The following is a 15,773-nucleotide window of genomic DNA, read 5'->3' as shown; positions in this document are numbered from 1 at the left end:
CCTTAAGGATTTTATAAGTATCTGGAACTAGTCAGTCAGAACTGATGAAGCCTCTTGGATGAGAGGTGAAACGTCTTTGGATAAACGTTTGCTTTGTCCTGTGGAGGGTTGTGAAGGATCTGGAGCCTATCCCATGTGATGATGTCAGAGTAAAAGTTATTTATGAAGCACGTGTGTCGGCAACAGGACCTGGATCAAAAAGCAGTACAGTGAAAATAATAAAACACAATCACTTAAAGATTAAATCACATTCATAAAATAAAATTAAGAGTAAAAGACAGACCATGAGAAGAGATGAAGTCAGGGTGTCAAGCTCTACTTCAATCAATGATCAGAAGTCTCTAAAGCCAGAGCAGTTTTCCCATGGAAAGGTAAACTGTTCCAGAGATAAGGAGCAGCTCCTGCATCTCTATTTTTGGGCCTGGATCTGATACATAAGGTGGCACCAACCCAAACCTTTAAAACAAACAATAAAATCTTAAAATCAATTCAGAAACAGACAGGGAGCCAGTGGCTGGAGCCAAATACTAGTGTTAAGTGATGGCGTTTGCTTTTTCCTGTTGACAGACGGGAACCTGAACCATAAACTGTATACAACCACGTACAAAGAATTGTCCCCCTGTGTGGTGATAAAAGCATGATGAACTTCTTCAAAGTCTTTAAGAAAGATGGGGCTTCCCCTCAGCTAAAATAGAAAAAAGCCTGTTTTGACCACTGAGCTGATCAGTCTGTCAAGTTTGAAGAAGCTGTCAAAGAACATAAAAAAGGTTTTAAACAAGAAAGCAATTATATAATCAGAGCAAAAGGTAGCATACACCATGTGCCAGTACATTATTGGGTTCATTCAGAGAGACAGACCTCACTGTGCAGTAAATTGAAGTGTTTGTGTAGATTTTCAACCATCCAGGTCATAATAATCCTCAAGACTACAGAATGACTATAGTTAGAGAGAGATGGCTGCATAAGAGTCAAAGCTGCACGTTTGAAATGATTTATTTTATTGGAAATCTTTTTTTTTTTTTTTAATTAACAATATGGATGTTTGGAAAAATGCTTGAGAGTTTGTTTGCATGCACGTCACTGGCTTGTTGAAGGAAACCGACTCAGACATGGAGATCATTTCCATATATAGAGGGGTGGCAGTTTTAACCACTCAGACCCCACGTTGCTGAAACCTAGAACTGTGGCAGCTTCAGACCTGGCAACTACTCTGTGTCCATTTGTTTTCCATGTTTGGAAATTTAAAACCATCAACAAACACAACACAACAGCATAGTTTCATTATTTTTATTGTTTCAGCTTTTCCAGTGTTTGAAGACTTAGTGCATCACTGACTCTGTAACAACCATCCATTCAATTGCCCCCAGAAAAAAAAGAGAGAAAGTAGCTGCTAACAAATCTGATGGACTTTCAGTAAATACTGCATACTAACGGTGAAGTTATACTTATGCGTCATGATTCCCCCCGAAAGAGCAAGAGGCCAATCCTGTCCAGTAATTTGTAACCAAAGTAAACCTTTACGCATGCTTTTTGTTTTTCTAGATCACAAAATATGCTGTTCCCGATTCAAACCACTTCAACGCACAAGTATAAATCCAACCTTACACCCATAAACACTGACTCGGTCTCTCTCACACACATGCCCACAGTAATTTTGGGTAATGCAGGGGTTGGTGGAGTGCTTCATCACAGCCGTGCGTCTGGAGTTTTGTCGCTGTCTAAGTGTCGGGGTGGCGCTGGCCCTGCAGGGTCTAGTCATACTGCCAAGAAAGCCACAGCTGTGTCTCTCTCCTCTATCAGTTCTGTTGCCGTGGCGTCCATCTTGGATTTCGAGAAGTCGTTGATGGCCAGACCACTCACAATCTTCCAGGTCTTGTTCTGAGGAAAGAGTGGAAAGAGTGTGCCTTCTTCACATTTGTGTTTTGTATTTATTTATTTTCCTCAGATTAATGCCAAAGTAAACAGTTGACAAACACATTTCTTCGTTGTTTCACAGAAATGACAAACAGTGTATCTGTAGCTATCAGCCGATTTCAAAACAAACTGTCGGCTGCTACAAAAGGAAGCACAAGGCTAGATTTGTCTTACCTGGATCTGGACAGGGAATGAGTAGATGAGGTCTTCTGGGACTCCATAGGAGTTACCAGAGGAGTAAACACCCATAGAGATGAACTCACCCTACCAAAAAGAAAAAAAGATGACAAATTGTTTAAAACTGTATTTCCAAACAGCTTTTTCCAGACATGACATCTCATCATCACTAACGTTAGAATAGGTATTCTAATGCAACACCAAACACTGAATTTCAAAGTGCTGCATGTAACCTGTCAGAAATCCAAGACTTGCCTTCACTTTCCCTTTGCCACAAAGAAGACCAACAAGTACAAACATGTATACAAATACTTCTATCTCACTAGTTAGCTACAAACTCCAGGGGAAGAAAGCCAAAGTAGGTTTGTGACTAAAACTCATGTGTGAGCACAGACACAGAAAAATACCTCGACACTCTTTTTGTCAGATTTTGTAAGATCTGAAACCGTGTACAACAGGAAGATTTTAAACTTCCACAGTTAGCCACAAGAACCACAGACACAGCTTTAATCAGCTCTGTATCTGCATAAATCTGTCTGCTCCAGACTCTCCGTGACAACAGGGACAAAGTTTACATAATGTGCCTCATTATTGTGGTGACACGTAATAAAATATGAATAATGCCTTTTATACACTTCACAATACGCTTGTGATAGCTATCATTTTAACTTCAAGGAATTTTGATTGTTAAAGCTGCAGAAATGACTTTCTGTTCTATACATGCACAGTAGGTTCAGTCTACGTACTCTGACCACGAACACTAACCATGCATGTGCATTATTGCTCTTGTAGTGTTGTTGCCATGCAGGAACTAATTGTATGTGGACATCCATAGAGGGGTCTGCATGGATTTGGGGAGATGATAAACTTGCGGATGTAGAAAGATTAACACTAGACTGAGGAGTTTGGTTATACAGGAGGTGCTCAGAGGGGAACGACTGTTTTCTGCACTTAAAGGAACCAGTTGAGGGGGTTCAGGCCTCCCATGCGACATGTTTTGGGCATGTCCAACTGGGAGGAGAACCCGGGACTAAACCCAGGATACGCTGGAGAGATGATGTTTCTGAGCTGGCTCGGGAAAACCCTGGTAGTGAGAAGAGGGAGTTCTGGGCAGCTCTGCTTAAGCTGCTGCCTCCATGACCCAGAGAAGTGGTAGAAAATAGATGGATAGTATGTTGACTGCCAAAATTCATTCACTCTGTCTCTCGCTGTACTTTTCATTTTCACTGTACTAGATCACGAATGAGCGACAATTGAGCGCTTGTGGGCTGTGCTCTTCAATATAGCAACTTCCTGTCAGAGCAGGTCAACAGGCAAACATTCCCACATTATAGCTGTGCCATTAATAAATAAGGCATCTACCTCGGGGGTGCCGGTCCAGATGTCTCTCATGTGGTCGCAGATGGCCTTGGCTGCAGACATGGCGCTAGACAGCTTCCTGGCCTTGATGACTGCAGCGCCTCTCTGTTGCACCGTCTGCAAGAAAAGAACACGGAGCATTAAGCAGCAGCCGACATGACTAGAGGAACTGTGATGAAGTGTCCAGTGTAATCCCTGTGACAGCTAGATTTAATTTTATATGTAAGGTTTTGATTTCAAGACTAAAATATCTGCAGCTGTTGTCTCTCGAGTTTTGGGAGCAAAGCACCAAATATCTAAATTGAAAAACTACACGATGCCTATGACAAGAAACTTAAATTAATCTTTCCATGTAATGTCAACATATTTCTGTTTCATACATGATGTTTCTAAACTTTTTCCAACCTGCTAAGTATAACTATACCCTGACTGACCCAGTAGTCATCAACTCACCGCAATGAAGTCTCCTTTGAGCCAGGCGTCATCCTTGACTGCATCAAAGCAGGCGAGCTCACTGCCGGACATGTTGACCAAGCAGTGGTGCACATCTGGGTACTGGGTGGACGAGTGGTTGCCCCAGATGATCACGTTCTTCACATGAGTGGCAGGAACGCCACAGCGCATCGCCACCTACAGAAGACAGAGTAAACTTAGCTTCCCTGAGTAGCAAAAATAAAAGAAAGAAATCAAAAGTCTGACAATGTGGCTGCTAAAAGTAGCAGCAGATCACTTAAAGGAGCGTACCTGAGAGCGAGCCCTGTTGTGGTCCAGACGGGTCAGGCAGGAGAAGTTCTCTTTGGGGATGGAGGGAGCAGACTTGGCTGCAATCAGACAGTTGGTGTTGGCGGGGTTCCCAACAACCAGCACCTGAAAACAAAGACACACATCTGAATGTAAACTCATAATTGTGACAGTCCTTGGCCAGTTTAAAACACTATGCTGCTGTAGGGTGTATATATGACTCTCTGGAGAGTGGAGCTGCTGTTCAGTTCAAAAAGCAAACTTGTGATCTGCAATACCACAGAAGGTTCAGCAGTAGGAAATTAACTTGTACTTTAAATATGTTTCTGTAATCACAAACATGAGAGCTTTAAACAATGGGCATCAACCCAAAGCAAATTACAGTGAGCGAGAAATGTTTAACTTGAGAAATATGTAACACGAGCAACCCTGCCAGGAGCAGAATCGTTTCGCTCAGCATCCTCACAAGCAGAAAACAAACCGTGGGAGCTCAGGAAATTTGCATGTCATTACCTTGACGGTCTTCTTGGCATACTTCTCCAGGGCGGCTCCTTGGCTCTTGAAGATGGCCACGTTGGCTTTGAGCAGGTCCTTCCTCTCCATGCCCTCCTTCCTGGGCATGGAGCCCACCAAGATGGCGGCGTCCAGGTCCTTGAAGGCCACGTCCTCCTTGTCGGTGGGGACAATCTCTGTGGAGGGTGGAAATGAATTACTGTTGTGTTACTATAATCAATAAAACCCTTAAAGGGCAACTTTTTGGTCTGCAGGGTCTCAGAGATGTGGCTACAAAGCAGTACAACTTTAGCATGTAAACTGATTTATTTTTGTTCAGCTTTGTGGTTGAAAATTACTTAAACATGAGTGACCCCCTTGCCTACAATGTCCAAATAGTACATTTTAGTGCCATCTCTTGACAGACTAGGTTTCTATTGAAAAGCAACATGTTCTCAGTTCTTTCTTGATAAATGAGCAGAATTTCCTCACAAAATCCCTAAAGCAGTAACAACAAGTTACTCATCACTATTCGACTCATTTTTTTCCTCTTTTACAAAATCATACACGCATACCATTTTTAGAAAATGTATTTTGGATGTGTCGGACGTGCGACCGGCATTGTATTCGGCCGGGCCCATCTCAGTGCACGAAGCGTTGTCTTTGCACTACAGTTGGTTAATACTGGGGCCTCTCACAGCCCCCCGTCCAAACAAAGCAAAGGACGGCACCATTTCAAAGGAAAAATTCCAGGTCACAATGGAGGTGGCACATAATGGCGCCTCACGACTGATGTTATGACAGCAGTTACAATGATGACAGCAAGGCCATACGCCAGCGCCATATTTTTTGAGTTTTGGTTCGTCTAGTGTCTCAGAAAAGGAAACTAGGCCTTTCCAAACCAAGGAAAATGTATCCTCCACCTCCAACATTTAGAAGGAACGCAAAGTTGTTTTATTAGTTCCAGCAGCTGATTAATAGCGGTCAGGGATGTGTACAAATATTAACAACGTAGAGTCAAAGGTTGCCTTAAGATTCTTCAATGAAGCATCTAAAGGCTACATTTACAGAACAAAAAAAAGCCACATCTTGCAGTGTACACTTAATTGTGAAGCATAAATATACAGCTGCAACATCTGTTGTCCAAGATGAGCCACCTGTATTGCACATACCCAATAAACACCATGCATATTTAATGATTTCATTGCTACTAAATGTCGTTACCCTCAACATCGTAGAAAGTAAAGAAATAAATAATAACAAAGTGGACATCTATTCTCAATGGAGCCCAAACATGCAGAAAGTGAACGTTTTTATGCAAATGTAAAACACTTTAAATTAAAACCCCAAATTTTTCTTGGTAACTACTTTTACCCAAATTAAATTTAGAGCCTCCAGAAAAGTGAAAACTACACCGAAGCCTTCTTCTACGTGACATGAGCCATACATCGAGCTGTGGACAGAGCCATGGGGTCATAGTGTAACTCACGATTTGGTTCTTACTTGTCACGATAGCAAGAGCATTCAGTTATTAATGTGATGAAATGAGCACTGTGACAGCATCAAAAGCTAAACAACAATACATACACATTTGGGTCAATGAATGAGGATTCCCAACTGTAATATGGCGTTATATGTAATTTAACAGAACATAGAAGGTTATATTGTGGTTTTTTTCCTCATTATTATTTATATATGAGTTTATTGTTTGTAGACAGGTGCTAATATCGTAATGGAACTGATATTAACACCTGTTTTAATGGAGTAGCACATTTCGAAAATACCATTTTAAATTCTCTGTGTGTCCACAGCCAATTGTAAAGTGAAATCCATATCACAAGTTGAAGGAAGACTGATATTTGATGCTATTCTATCAGTTGTGTTGTCACACTCTCAGATGATTACCTCTCAGAAGTGGGAGGGCACAGTCCTGCAGCTCCATGACAACGCCTTCAAGGACGGGCAGCATGGGCGCAATGTCCAGCAGGAGCAAGATGATTGGCTGGCAGAAGGAGGGGAGAGGGGGGAAAGAATGTATGGCAATGGAATGTGATGAATGAAATGGGCTGAACTGAATTCAAATGTATTTATATAATAATTTCCATGTCAGCGGGAGGCTTAGCTGTCTCTGGAACAGCGTGTGAAGGCCTAAGCCACGCAGCTCACTGGCTAGGGCATGTGCCAAATGGATCAAGTGGTTTTAAAGTTGGCCTAAGACTCTTTGAACAAGATCCATTTCATTGACTTCAAGGACAATCCCGGCTGGTCCGAGGCCACTTGGATGAGCAAGCGCAATCTGATCAATTCCCACAAGCACAACATCTGTTCAGTGTCACCCCCAGATATGACGTGGACGGTTTGTGACATTCACAGCTGCTTAGTGGCGGCCGTCAGTGTCCTACACATGGCTTGTGAAACTGTCTAACAAGATAAGGAAATTGAGGGTGTTGTGAGAGCAAAACAAAGCCCTTCTTTACCTGATCTTTGCCAAAGACATCTCCCTTGGCAATGCTGAACAGCAGAGAATAGGCAATCTGCCCAGCAGCGCCGGTCACCAGAACTCTAATAGGCTCAGCCTGCAAGACACAAGGCAAAGGAGACTGCTGTTAGTATTATTAGCATTGATTTCACTGTATGAAAGTGACAGTTTGATTGTCATGGGGGCTGGGTGTCCATGCTTGTCTACAGGATTTACTAAATCGGGGTCAGTTCAAAAATAGACCCTGTGGCTTCCACACAGGCTCTGTTACATAAGAAAACCAGGATATACTTATCCTGGTTATCAAGTCTATCGCCATCTTTACTCTTCACTCAGTAGTATTCATTCAACCTCTTAAGTCAACCCACGTATCAAACTGCATGAACATGATATGGATTTATTTTAGCTAACATAAACTTTAGGTTCATGCCACAGACCAAACTGTCGTTAAATTCTACTTGCACAGCGAACTTTGACGAACTTTGCACAAGTTTGTGAACTTCTAATTGGACCAGCTGTAATAACAGTGTTTCACAATGCATTACAGAATAAATAACAACAGGCAAAAAATAGCTTCTAGCTCTACTCACCATTTTCACACGACAGCTGGGACTGCTCGCTCTCCCACTTCTCTCTCAAGCCGGAGGTCACTCCTATAAGTCCTCGGTTCGTCCCGACACTTGTAGTCGACCGACGGCAGACTGAGGACGTAGGTAATTGTAGTTTAACATCGTTTTTGTAGTCCTTTACCAAAAACAACCAACTAACCTCAAAACAAACTATTATTAGTCAAATAGCGCGTTGTTTCTCACTTCTATGTGTTTTAAAAAGGCTTCTACAGGATGTCGATGTTAGAACAAGTCGACTGGTTGGTAACAGCGTCGCTAATAAGCTAGCTGTTAGCATAGCTTCCAAAGTACCGCTTGTAGTTGCTTAGCGACCCGAGTCCAGCAGCCGGTAGCTTGCTAGCTAGTTAGCTAGCAACGTAAGTACACTTTGTTTATTACTGTAGCTGAGTAGAAGTAGTACTGATCGTTAACTACACAGAAAGCTACACAGAAGTCCAACTTGTGTTCTTTGACTCGATAAAACGACGGCGGTTATCCACATGAAATCAATCTGGTCAAATATAAACGTTTTGGTGAAAATCTGAAGTTTGGATGATGCTAGCTAACTACCTGGAGCAACTAAAGGAGTTCACGCCGGTGTTAATCTAAACGAAACGGGCTAACTGCTAATGTTTACAGTGAAAAGCATGTGTTGTAAGCATAAACTAGAACCGAAGCCAATCGACTGGAAGACAGCAGCACAAAAGCTCATGCAGCCCTCATCAATGAGATAACTAAGGTAAGCCGTTTCCCTCATTGTACTTGTCTGTGCCAAAGCAAAGTTTTACAGCGATGCTCGAAGTTTAGCAGTCAAACACAGACCTAATACTGATTCCATTTAAATGCCTCTTACATGAGCTTTCTTATGTTGGATCCCAAACTGGTAAGTTTTTAAAAGAGTCAACAAATGTCTCTCGTTGTTTTCCAGAAGCATAACTCATAAGGAATGATATGCTTCAGTATATATAGTAGTCTGCCTATAATATCACTTTCTGGTTCTATTATTGTTAAACTGTGCTTGTGTGCATCACAAATTCTGTTTGTAACACGATCAATGACATTTTCAAAGCATTTTTTTTCCGTTTATTTCACATTTGTTGATACAGGTGTGTAAATGTGTTATGCACAACATCCACTGCAACATCTGTTTCAAAAGTATGGGTTTCTCAATTCATAATTAATAGAATATCATTTGTCCACTTGCTGTGTTTGTGGGAGAAAAAAAAAGACAAGCTACTAGTAGGCAACTCTGACAGATTTTTTTCTCTGTGACCTGAGATTTACACACTTTATGTGTAGCTATTGTCTGCAAAAACAAATTCCACTTCCATTGTTTTGTCCCAGTAATACCTTCATAAGTCTCCTCGTCTGTAGTTCTTCAGCAAGAGAGGTGTGAAGTGTTTTTCCTTTTCTACTGTCATGTTATAAGTTGAGAGGACCCCTGTAGCGACCCAGTGTTAGGTGAGCACCACCATCAATATTTCATGGCCTCATTACCAACTCATTACATGACTTGAACAAAAAGCAGACGAGATGGTGTTACACTGATGGTCACACCTGGCTGGCATCAGACTGCTCAGACTCTTGGCTGGCTTCACTGTCTGTCTACTGTCCCGAATGATATGGTTGAAACAGAATTGATTTCTATATCCTATTTTGGTGATAGGATTTTGTATTGGCTGCAGTATGTGGTGTTATTTCATTCTTTATAGAACTGATTCAGCCACTTTCTGTATGCATGTCTTGTCTCTCCTTAATGGTTGGCTTTGGTTTATGTATCAGAGTGTGGCATGAACACTGTTACCCTCAGATGTGATCACGCAACACGTCTGATGTACACACAATTTCACTAATTGAGCTATAAATGTGTCACGTCATACCATTATAAATCAAGCATCGTGTTGCCACAAAGGCGCTCCGGCCTACAAATCGCATTCTACAGACGTAAGGGAAGATGCAGCAAAAATCGCAATCATTTTTATTATTTTTCAGTGGAAAAGAAATGCAAAAAGTACCATTCCCTCTGAAATCATGGTTCGTATCCATCGATGTGAATTGATATATGAATAAACGATATATTTTCTTTATTTTTATGCCAGGAGAAGGATGCTAAGACTTGGTGGAAAGCTGTCATCTTAGTGTTAAAGCTTATAGATTACATTTTTACTTTTTTATTTTTATTTTTTGCAGCGTATGGTGCTTCACAGTTGCAGGTGTTAGAACCTGCTTAGATAATAATCTGATTTTCACTGATGGCGGTATGGTGATAAAACTCATTTTTAAAGACAAGAAATTAGTCAGATCCACAACCTCTGCCATGTGCGAGGCAACATTCTCATGTCATACTAATATATTCCTCTTTCTTGCTGTTCTGTGTGTAAAATTAATGCCACAAAATGAACGTGAGCCACTACAGATTCTGCATCCAAAACCCAAAACTGGCCTCGCTTTTCGTGCCTCCATCTGCCAGTGACAGGGGCTGACACGGACGCTTCGCTTCTCAAAAGGCTCTGTGTTTGATAGCAGGATTCATAGCTGTTTGAAGCAGCTGCTGCAACCTGGCAGAGCTCCTCTCAGCTCCAGTTGCATTTTTTACCCCTCTGTGTGGCATATACATGTGTCTCTCCTGGGTGTTGGTATGGGACAAACAGGTGCTCACAGCTATCTGTGGCATAATGCTGTTGTATGACCACACTGTGGGTCTATTAGAATAATTGGATGGTCCTTGAAATATGTTCTGATTTACTTTTTTTGATGATCCATTGCTGTTTTTTATATATTTAACTCACTTGTTGTTTCCAAAGTGAATGAAACCTCACTGGGATTATTTTAACAGTTAAATAGAGCTCGTATTTATCTAGTAAAATGGTAATCTAGTTAGTATCAGTTAAATATTACTTGTGTAGGACCTTTTCTATAGTCTAGCCTCTCATAATAAAGGTGAAATAATGGAGATTCAAATGATTTTTAGGCCTTTTTTAAAGCTTTGACAATCAATACCCTCATATGAGTGTGTCAAATGATGCTGTGGCAAACTCATACAGAATATATTCACTTTACTTTGCAATTCTCCTCATCTCTGCAGAGCATTTTAAGCCTGTTTGATTTCATTATTTTGTTTACACAGCTGCAACTTTACTATGTGGTTCAATATTAACCTTGTTTCCAGCTGAAACAAACAGCCAGAAGCAGCTGGTGGATGTAGGAGAGCATTCAGCGCCTAAGCAGATATTTATAGAGGAACTTGTGAACAGGCCATCGAAGACAAAAAAGAAGACTGAATATTAAGCTTACATTCATCACCTGACCAGAAACTCCAAGTGAATGACAATAATTTAGACAAAACAAAGAAAACAAAACAGAAAATGTTGATATTAAGTTTAAGGTTATAGAAATGTTTCTGAATTAAATGCTGGAGTTAATTTGCAGTCTAAGTGTGAAAACCCTCAAAAGGCTGTCCCAGTCAGGTAAAGGTTTTCTGTCCCAAAATGGGGAAATGATGCCATCAGTCAGGAGCGAGATATCAGGAATAGAAACATGAGCGACTAAAGGAAGATTAAAGAACCCAGTGACCTTGAGGTTAATCTTTTATTTAAGCCATTTGATTGAGTTACATTTTATTCCGGTACACTTCTTTAGGCTGTGCAGGGCCAGGCAGGTATTGATCACTCTTTGTAGTAGTTTTCTTTATACCTGCCATGATGGAACAAGACTGAAGGAACAGTAAATGTGTGCCGGTCATATGTTTGGGATTCCATACTGCTTTTGCTGGGATTGCTTTTACATATTAGGGATGTTCTGAAAGTTGCTCCTGTTTTGTTTTCAGTATTAATTTATCTTTGTCTTGCTGCATGCTGACATTTATGCATATCATTTATAAGTTAGACACCCAACAAAACGCACTCCCGTGAGAACACACAAATGTCACACTTGTCAAAAAACTACTACAAGTGTCCCCAATACCAGGATAAAAAAAACATTGTCATTAATACAGTACTCGTATCATGATATGAAACTGGGTTGTCATATACTTTTGTTTGGTTAGCATTGTTTGTTTTGCCCAAAAGGAAGTATGTATAATGAGAAGAGGAAGGGACCTAAAATGGAGCCCTGAGGGACGCCACAAGCAAGAGGGGCTGCAGTTGACCATGTTTACCTGGGTGAGCTGAGAAGCTTCTACCTGTGAGATATGACACAATTCACTGGAGGACAGTGTCTTTGATGCTCACACATTCTTCAAGGGATGGTTATAACAGTATATCATGATCCACAGTGTCACAGGCAGGTGGAGTTTCCCAAAACAACTGTTAAAAGATGATCGTAAAAAAGTCATCATCATAAACGAGCTGCGACTGCCTGTATGTGTGTCAGTGAACTGGGTGAAAAACATACTCATATTTGGATTCACTAGTATGAGCCAGTTGTCATTCTGTTACTGCTAAAATAAGCAGGTTTAGAGCAACTCTGTGTCACAGTAATGTTTGTCTTCAGCATAGTCGTGACCTCTTCAGTGCACTTTGTGTCAGGTGCAGCCATGAAGACTCAAAATCACCCAAAGTTTTTATAAAAACCACATAACAGTTCTCTCTGCACATATTTGGACGAGTCTGCTGCTGCTGTCACTGTTTTTTTGACAAGTCAGACTCCGGTGTTTATTTTCTCTTCTGCTGCAGTCTCCACAGTCAGGTTGACATGAGGGGATTAGGCATACTTTGTCTTTGTAAAAAAAGGAAATCAGAATGAAAACCAAAAACAGCAGCGGCGCACACGATAATATCTGGTGCCAGTTTGCACGCTGGCCTGATCCTCTGTGTGTGCTGTGAAAACAATCGGCATTGTGGGTGTTTTGTCCCGCCCACCAGGCCCAACCTGGAGCCCCACAGATGCGAATACAGTAGGCAAAGTTCACACATAGACAAATCCCAAGCTGCACATAGACACACTTGGGAGGGTGAACATGCTCAATGCTTGGTGAAGCCTCTTTTTTTTTATGCACACACATACAGAGTGCATACAGTCTCATGGTCTGAGCTGTGAAAATCTTGATAAGTGCATGACAGCATGTCCTTTGTCCACTCCACCTCTTCCTCTTTTTGTTCCCTCATCCTTTCACCTCCCTCATCTCCGCCCTTTCTGTCCTCTCCTACTTTATCTCCTCTTATTCTGCCCCTCCACTTGTCCCTGCAGAGTGCACCTGAGTGACCCTGTTACGTCGGCAGCTGGGAGGCAGATAGCCAGCACACCCACCGGCCTCGATATCGCCTCCTTATCTGCCGTCGCTAGACCAAATAGCCCTCGCAGTGTGCCAGCAGACACGGTGAGATTGCAGGTTGCATTCACACGTAAACAACACAACGCGAACGCAGCGGATAATTACATCACCGTCACTGCTATCTCCCATCATAATCAACTTCTGTATCCCGGTGCCATCGCCTTGTTTACTTTGTGGCGTATCTGTGTCTCAGCACTGTCACGGCCCTGTCTCATAGTCGATGGAGCTTTAGATCAGATGCCGCAGATGACTGTTGTTCCTTTTTTATTTAATCTGCACTGTAATGCAGACAGTAGTTGTTTAAAATGAACCTACATGAACCTACATCCTGTCATTCGCTGTCATTTGCAGTAACTACAACACTCCACTAGGTGTCAGTGTGTGGCTGCAGTTCACCAGTCTTTCCTGGATGACACTTTACACAGCAGCACTTGGAAAGAGGTGTTGATGGATTTGTACTGAAGACACTCCAGAGACACTTGTTGCTGCAGCTGCGGTCTTACCTTTTAAGAGCTGCAGTTGTGACTGGACAGCTTTGCTAACTTTGTGAATCCAGGGAACCTTTTTGCTTTTAACAAAACTGTTAATCACATATTACATTCAGGAGGTAGGAGTTATTACCTTGCACTGTTAAACTGTGTTTTCCTCACATACGGCAACGGTAAAATTAAATCTCATTCCAATAATACATACGTATTAATCCAAGACTCTGGTAGGAATAATAGCAAACCCAGCTGTATTTATATAACAAGAAGAAAAAAGAGAAATAAAAAAGACTAAAGAGACAATATATAAAACACAGAGAAATAAGTATAAATGGTTGATTGAAAATCATAAGGAAAGGCACTCGTTATCCCCTTTAAAGACCATTTCTATGATGATTGACATGGAGGCAAAAGTAGAGAAGTGGTTCACTGCAAAAAAAAAAACGTTATTATTTAGTCCCTGTAAAAAGTTTAATCTCATCATTGAGCATACTGTTTATGCTAGAAGATATTTTACTCTCATTATTGTTTAACGCTAAGCAGAACAAAGCAGAACACCTCTCCAAAATAAACCTTCACTGAGCTGAAACATCACGCTTGCTTCTAGAAATAGCCTGCAGATCCATTTGAGCTCTTATTATTGTGTAGCTTTGGCACTTTCAGGACACGGCCTGGAGGCGTACGAATGTTTTCATTCTGTATTGATGTACCTACTACTTCCTCGAGTTTCTGTCTGTCTGTGATTGAAGCCAGAGGACTGTGCTTCCAGCCAAGTGTTGGCTTGCTGCGGAGTAAAAAAAAAAACAACCGAGCCCTCAATCAGAAAGACCTCAGAACTCTGCAAACACACTAACTTACTTCTTGGCACTGATGCAGAACTATTCAATTAAATCTCATAATGTACACACACACACACTGAGCCATCCTCGGAGGTGTGTTTCCTCCTCTGAGCGAGCCTCAACGGCACTCCGCCACTCGCTCTCCCTGTTTCTCCCAGAGGTGTTTGCATAGGGAAATGGTCCGTGAAATGGGCTTGATGGAATCAAACTCCATATTAAGACAAATACATATTTCATAGCAGTTGATGGACTGATTGATGGGGGCTGCGACTTCATTTCCTCTGTGCGTCACCACCAAACGAGATCTTTATCAGGAGCGGTAATATGAAGGCTCGTGGCTCGGCTTGTTTCAGAAGAGGAGAGCAGTTGTTCACTTGTCGTGTTGTGACTTTAATGATTCTTGGTGTGAGTATTTGGGTGCGTTTAGTTGTTTTTGTGTGCCCCTGCAGCTCCTCTTCTCTCGACTGTAGCCACAAGGGGGCACCAAACTGCCACATGTTGATATTGTGTCCTGACTGAAAACTCGCCCCGTCCCCTCTGCTGTTAACAGCGACCAACACACTCAAAACTCACTGAAGGATGACCAAAAATGCGACAGCAACAGTGTCCTGGATCCGCAGCCAGTCGACGTGGCAGCAAACTCACATAGGAGAGGGCGGAATCTGGTTCATGTTTTTGTCAATGCAACTGTTGTTTTAGCATAACAAGGCTGGCTGACGAGCTCCCCCATACCCACCCCAGCTAGCCCACTCGTACCACCTTTCATTAACTTCAAAACCCAAATCCATCCAACTGGACCGGGCGATGGCAACTCGCTGCCGATGCTGGCGGTCACACCCCTCTGCACAGCCATAATGGGCTGTGGCACAATTGGGGGCCACGTAACCGACAACATTCCAGGTCCTTCCAAGAGGCCGGTTGCCTGCAGGTTACCAGCAACACCGCTTGTCCCTGTTTGTCTGCACTCTCTAAAAGGAAAGAATGTTTTCCCCCACAACACGGCTGTGTGGGGATTAAGGCCCATTCTGAGTGGCCCCGGGTCGTGCAGCAGATGTTAGCCAGGATAGCGCTCGTTGCCGTGCCGACAGTGAGCCGGCGGGATCAGCCCGCCCAGACGACTTTAAGCCTATGTACATGTATGGGATGGGAGGGGGAAGGTGTGGGCATGTGAAGGGCCTGTCACACATTGAGGAGGGTGGTGGTGGGAAATTTGTCACAGTGGGTAATTCATCGCTAATTCATCTGCACTGTCTGTGACCGTCATCATAGAAAACGAAAGAGTGTACGAACATAGAGCATAGTTGGTCTTGAGCTGAGTTGACTGGTTTCTAATGTTTTCAGGTCATAATTAGATTATATGACTTCAAGACAGGACGTCCAGGATCTTCTGAGTGGGTGGACGTTGTG

The 15,773-nt window shown here is 42.2% G+C and overlaps 2 protein-coding genes across 2 annotated transcripts in view; one reads left to right on the top strand and one right to left on the bottom strand.

Annotated features, from left to right (window-relative positions):
• Positions 1-1,273: 1,273 nt before the first annotated feature.
• On the bottom strand, positions 1,274-7,834 carry LOC103372869 (malate dehydrogenase, cytoplasmic-like). Its single transcript, XM_008302629.1, has 9 exons — positions 7,753-7,834; positions 7,161-7,259; positions 6,589-6,685; positions 4,705-4,880; positions 4,195-4,317; positions 3,904-4,080; positions 3,454-3,567; positions 2,089-2,178; positions 1,274-1,878 (listed from the first exon to the last, which is right to left on the bottom strand). Exons 1-9 carry the CDS (start codon positions 7,753-7,755, stop codon positions 1,756-1,758), a joined length of 1,002 nt encoding a protein of 333 aa, XP_008300851.1. The 5' UTR covers positions 7,756-7,834; the 3' UTR covers positions 1,274-1,755.
• A 106-nt stretch (positions 7,835-7,940) lies between these two features.
• wdpcp (WD repeat containing planar cell polarity effector) overlaps positions 7,941-15,773 on the top strand; it is a gene marked incomplete at its 3' end in the record, with an annotated part of 62,328 nt that continues 54,495 nt past the window's right edge. Inside the window, exons 1-2 of the mRNA XM_008302634.1 lie at positions 7,941-8,509; positions 12,958-13,087. The remainder of the gene's footprint in view (positions 8,510-12,957; positions 13,088-15,773) is intronic.

Source organism: Stegastes partitus, unplaced genomic scaffold (genome assembly GCF_000690725.1).
Source record: "Stegastes partitus isolate 25-593 unplaced genomic scaffold, Stegastes_partitus-1.0.2 Scaffold1847, whole genome shotgun sequence".
NCBI classification, from domain to species: domain Eukaryota; kingdom Metazoa; phylum Chordata; class Actinopteri; family Pomacentridae; genus Stegastes; species Stegastes partitus.
The sequence above is the reverse complement of the archived record's forward strand: the minus strand, read 5'-3'. Positions and strand labels throughout refer to the sequence as shown.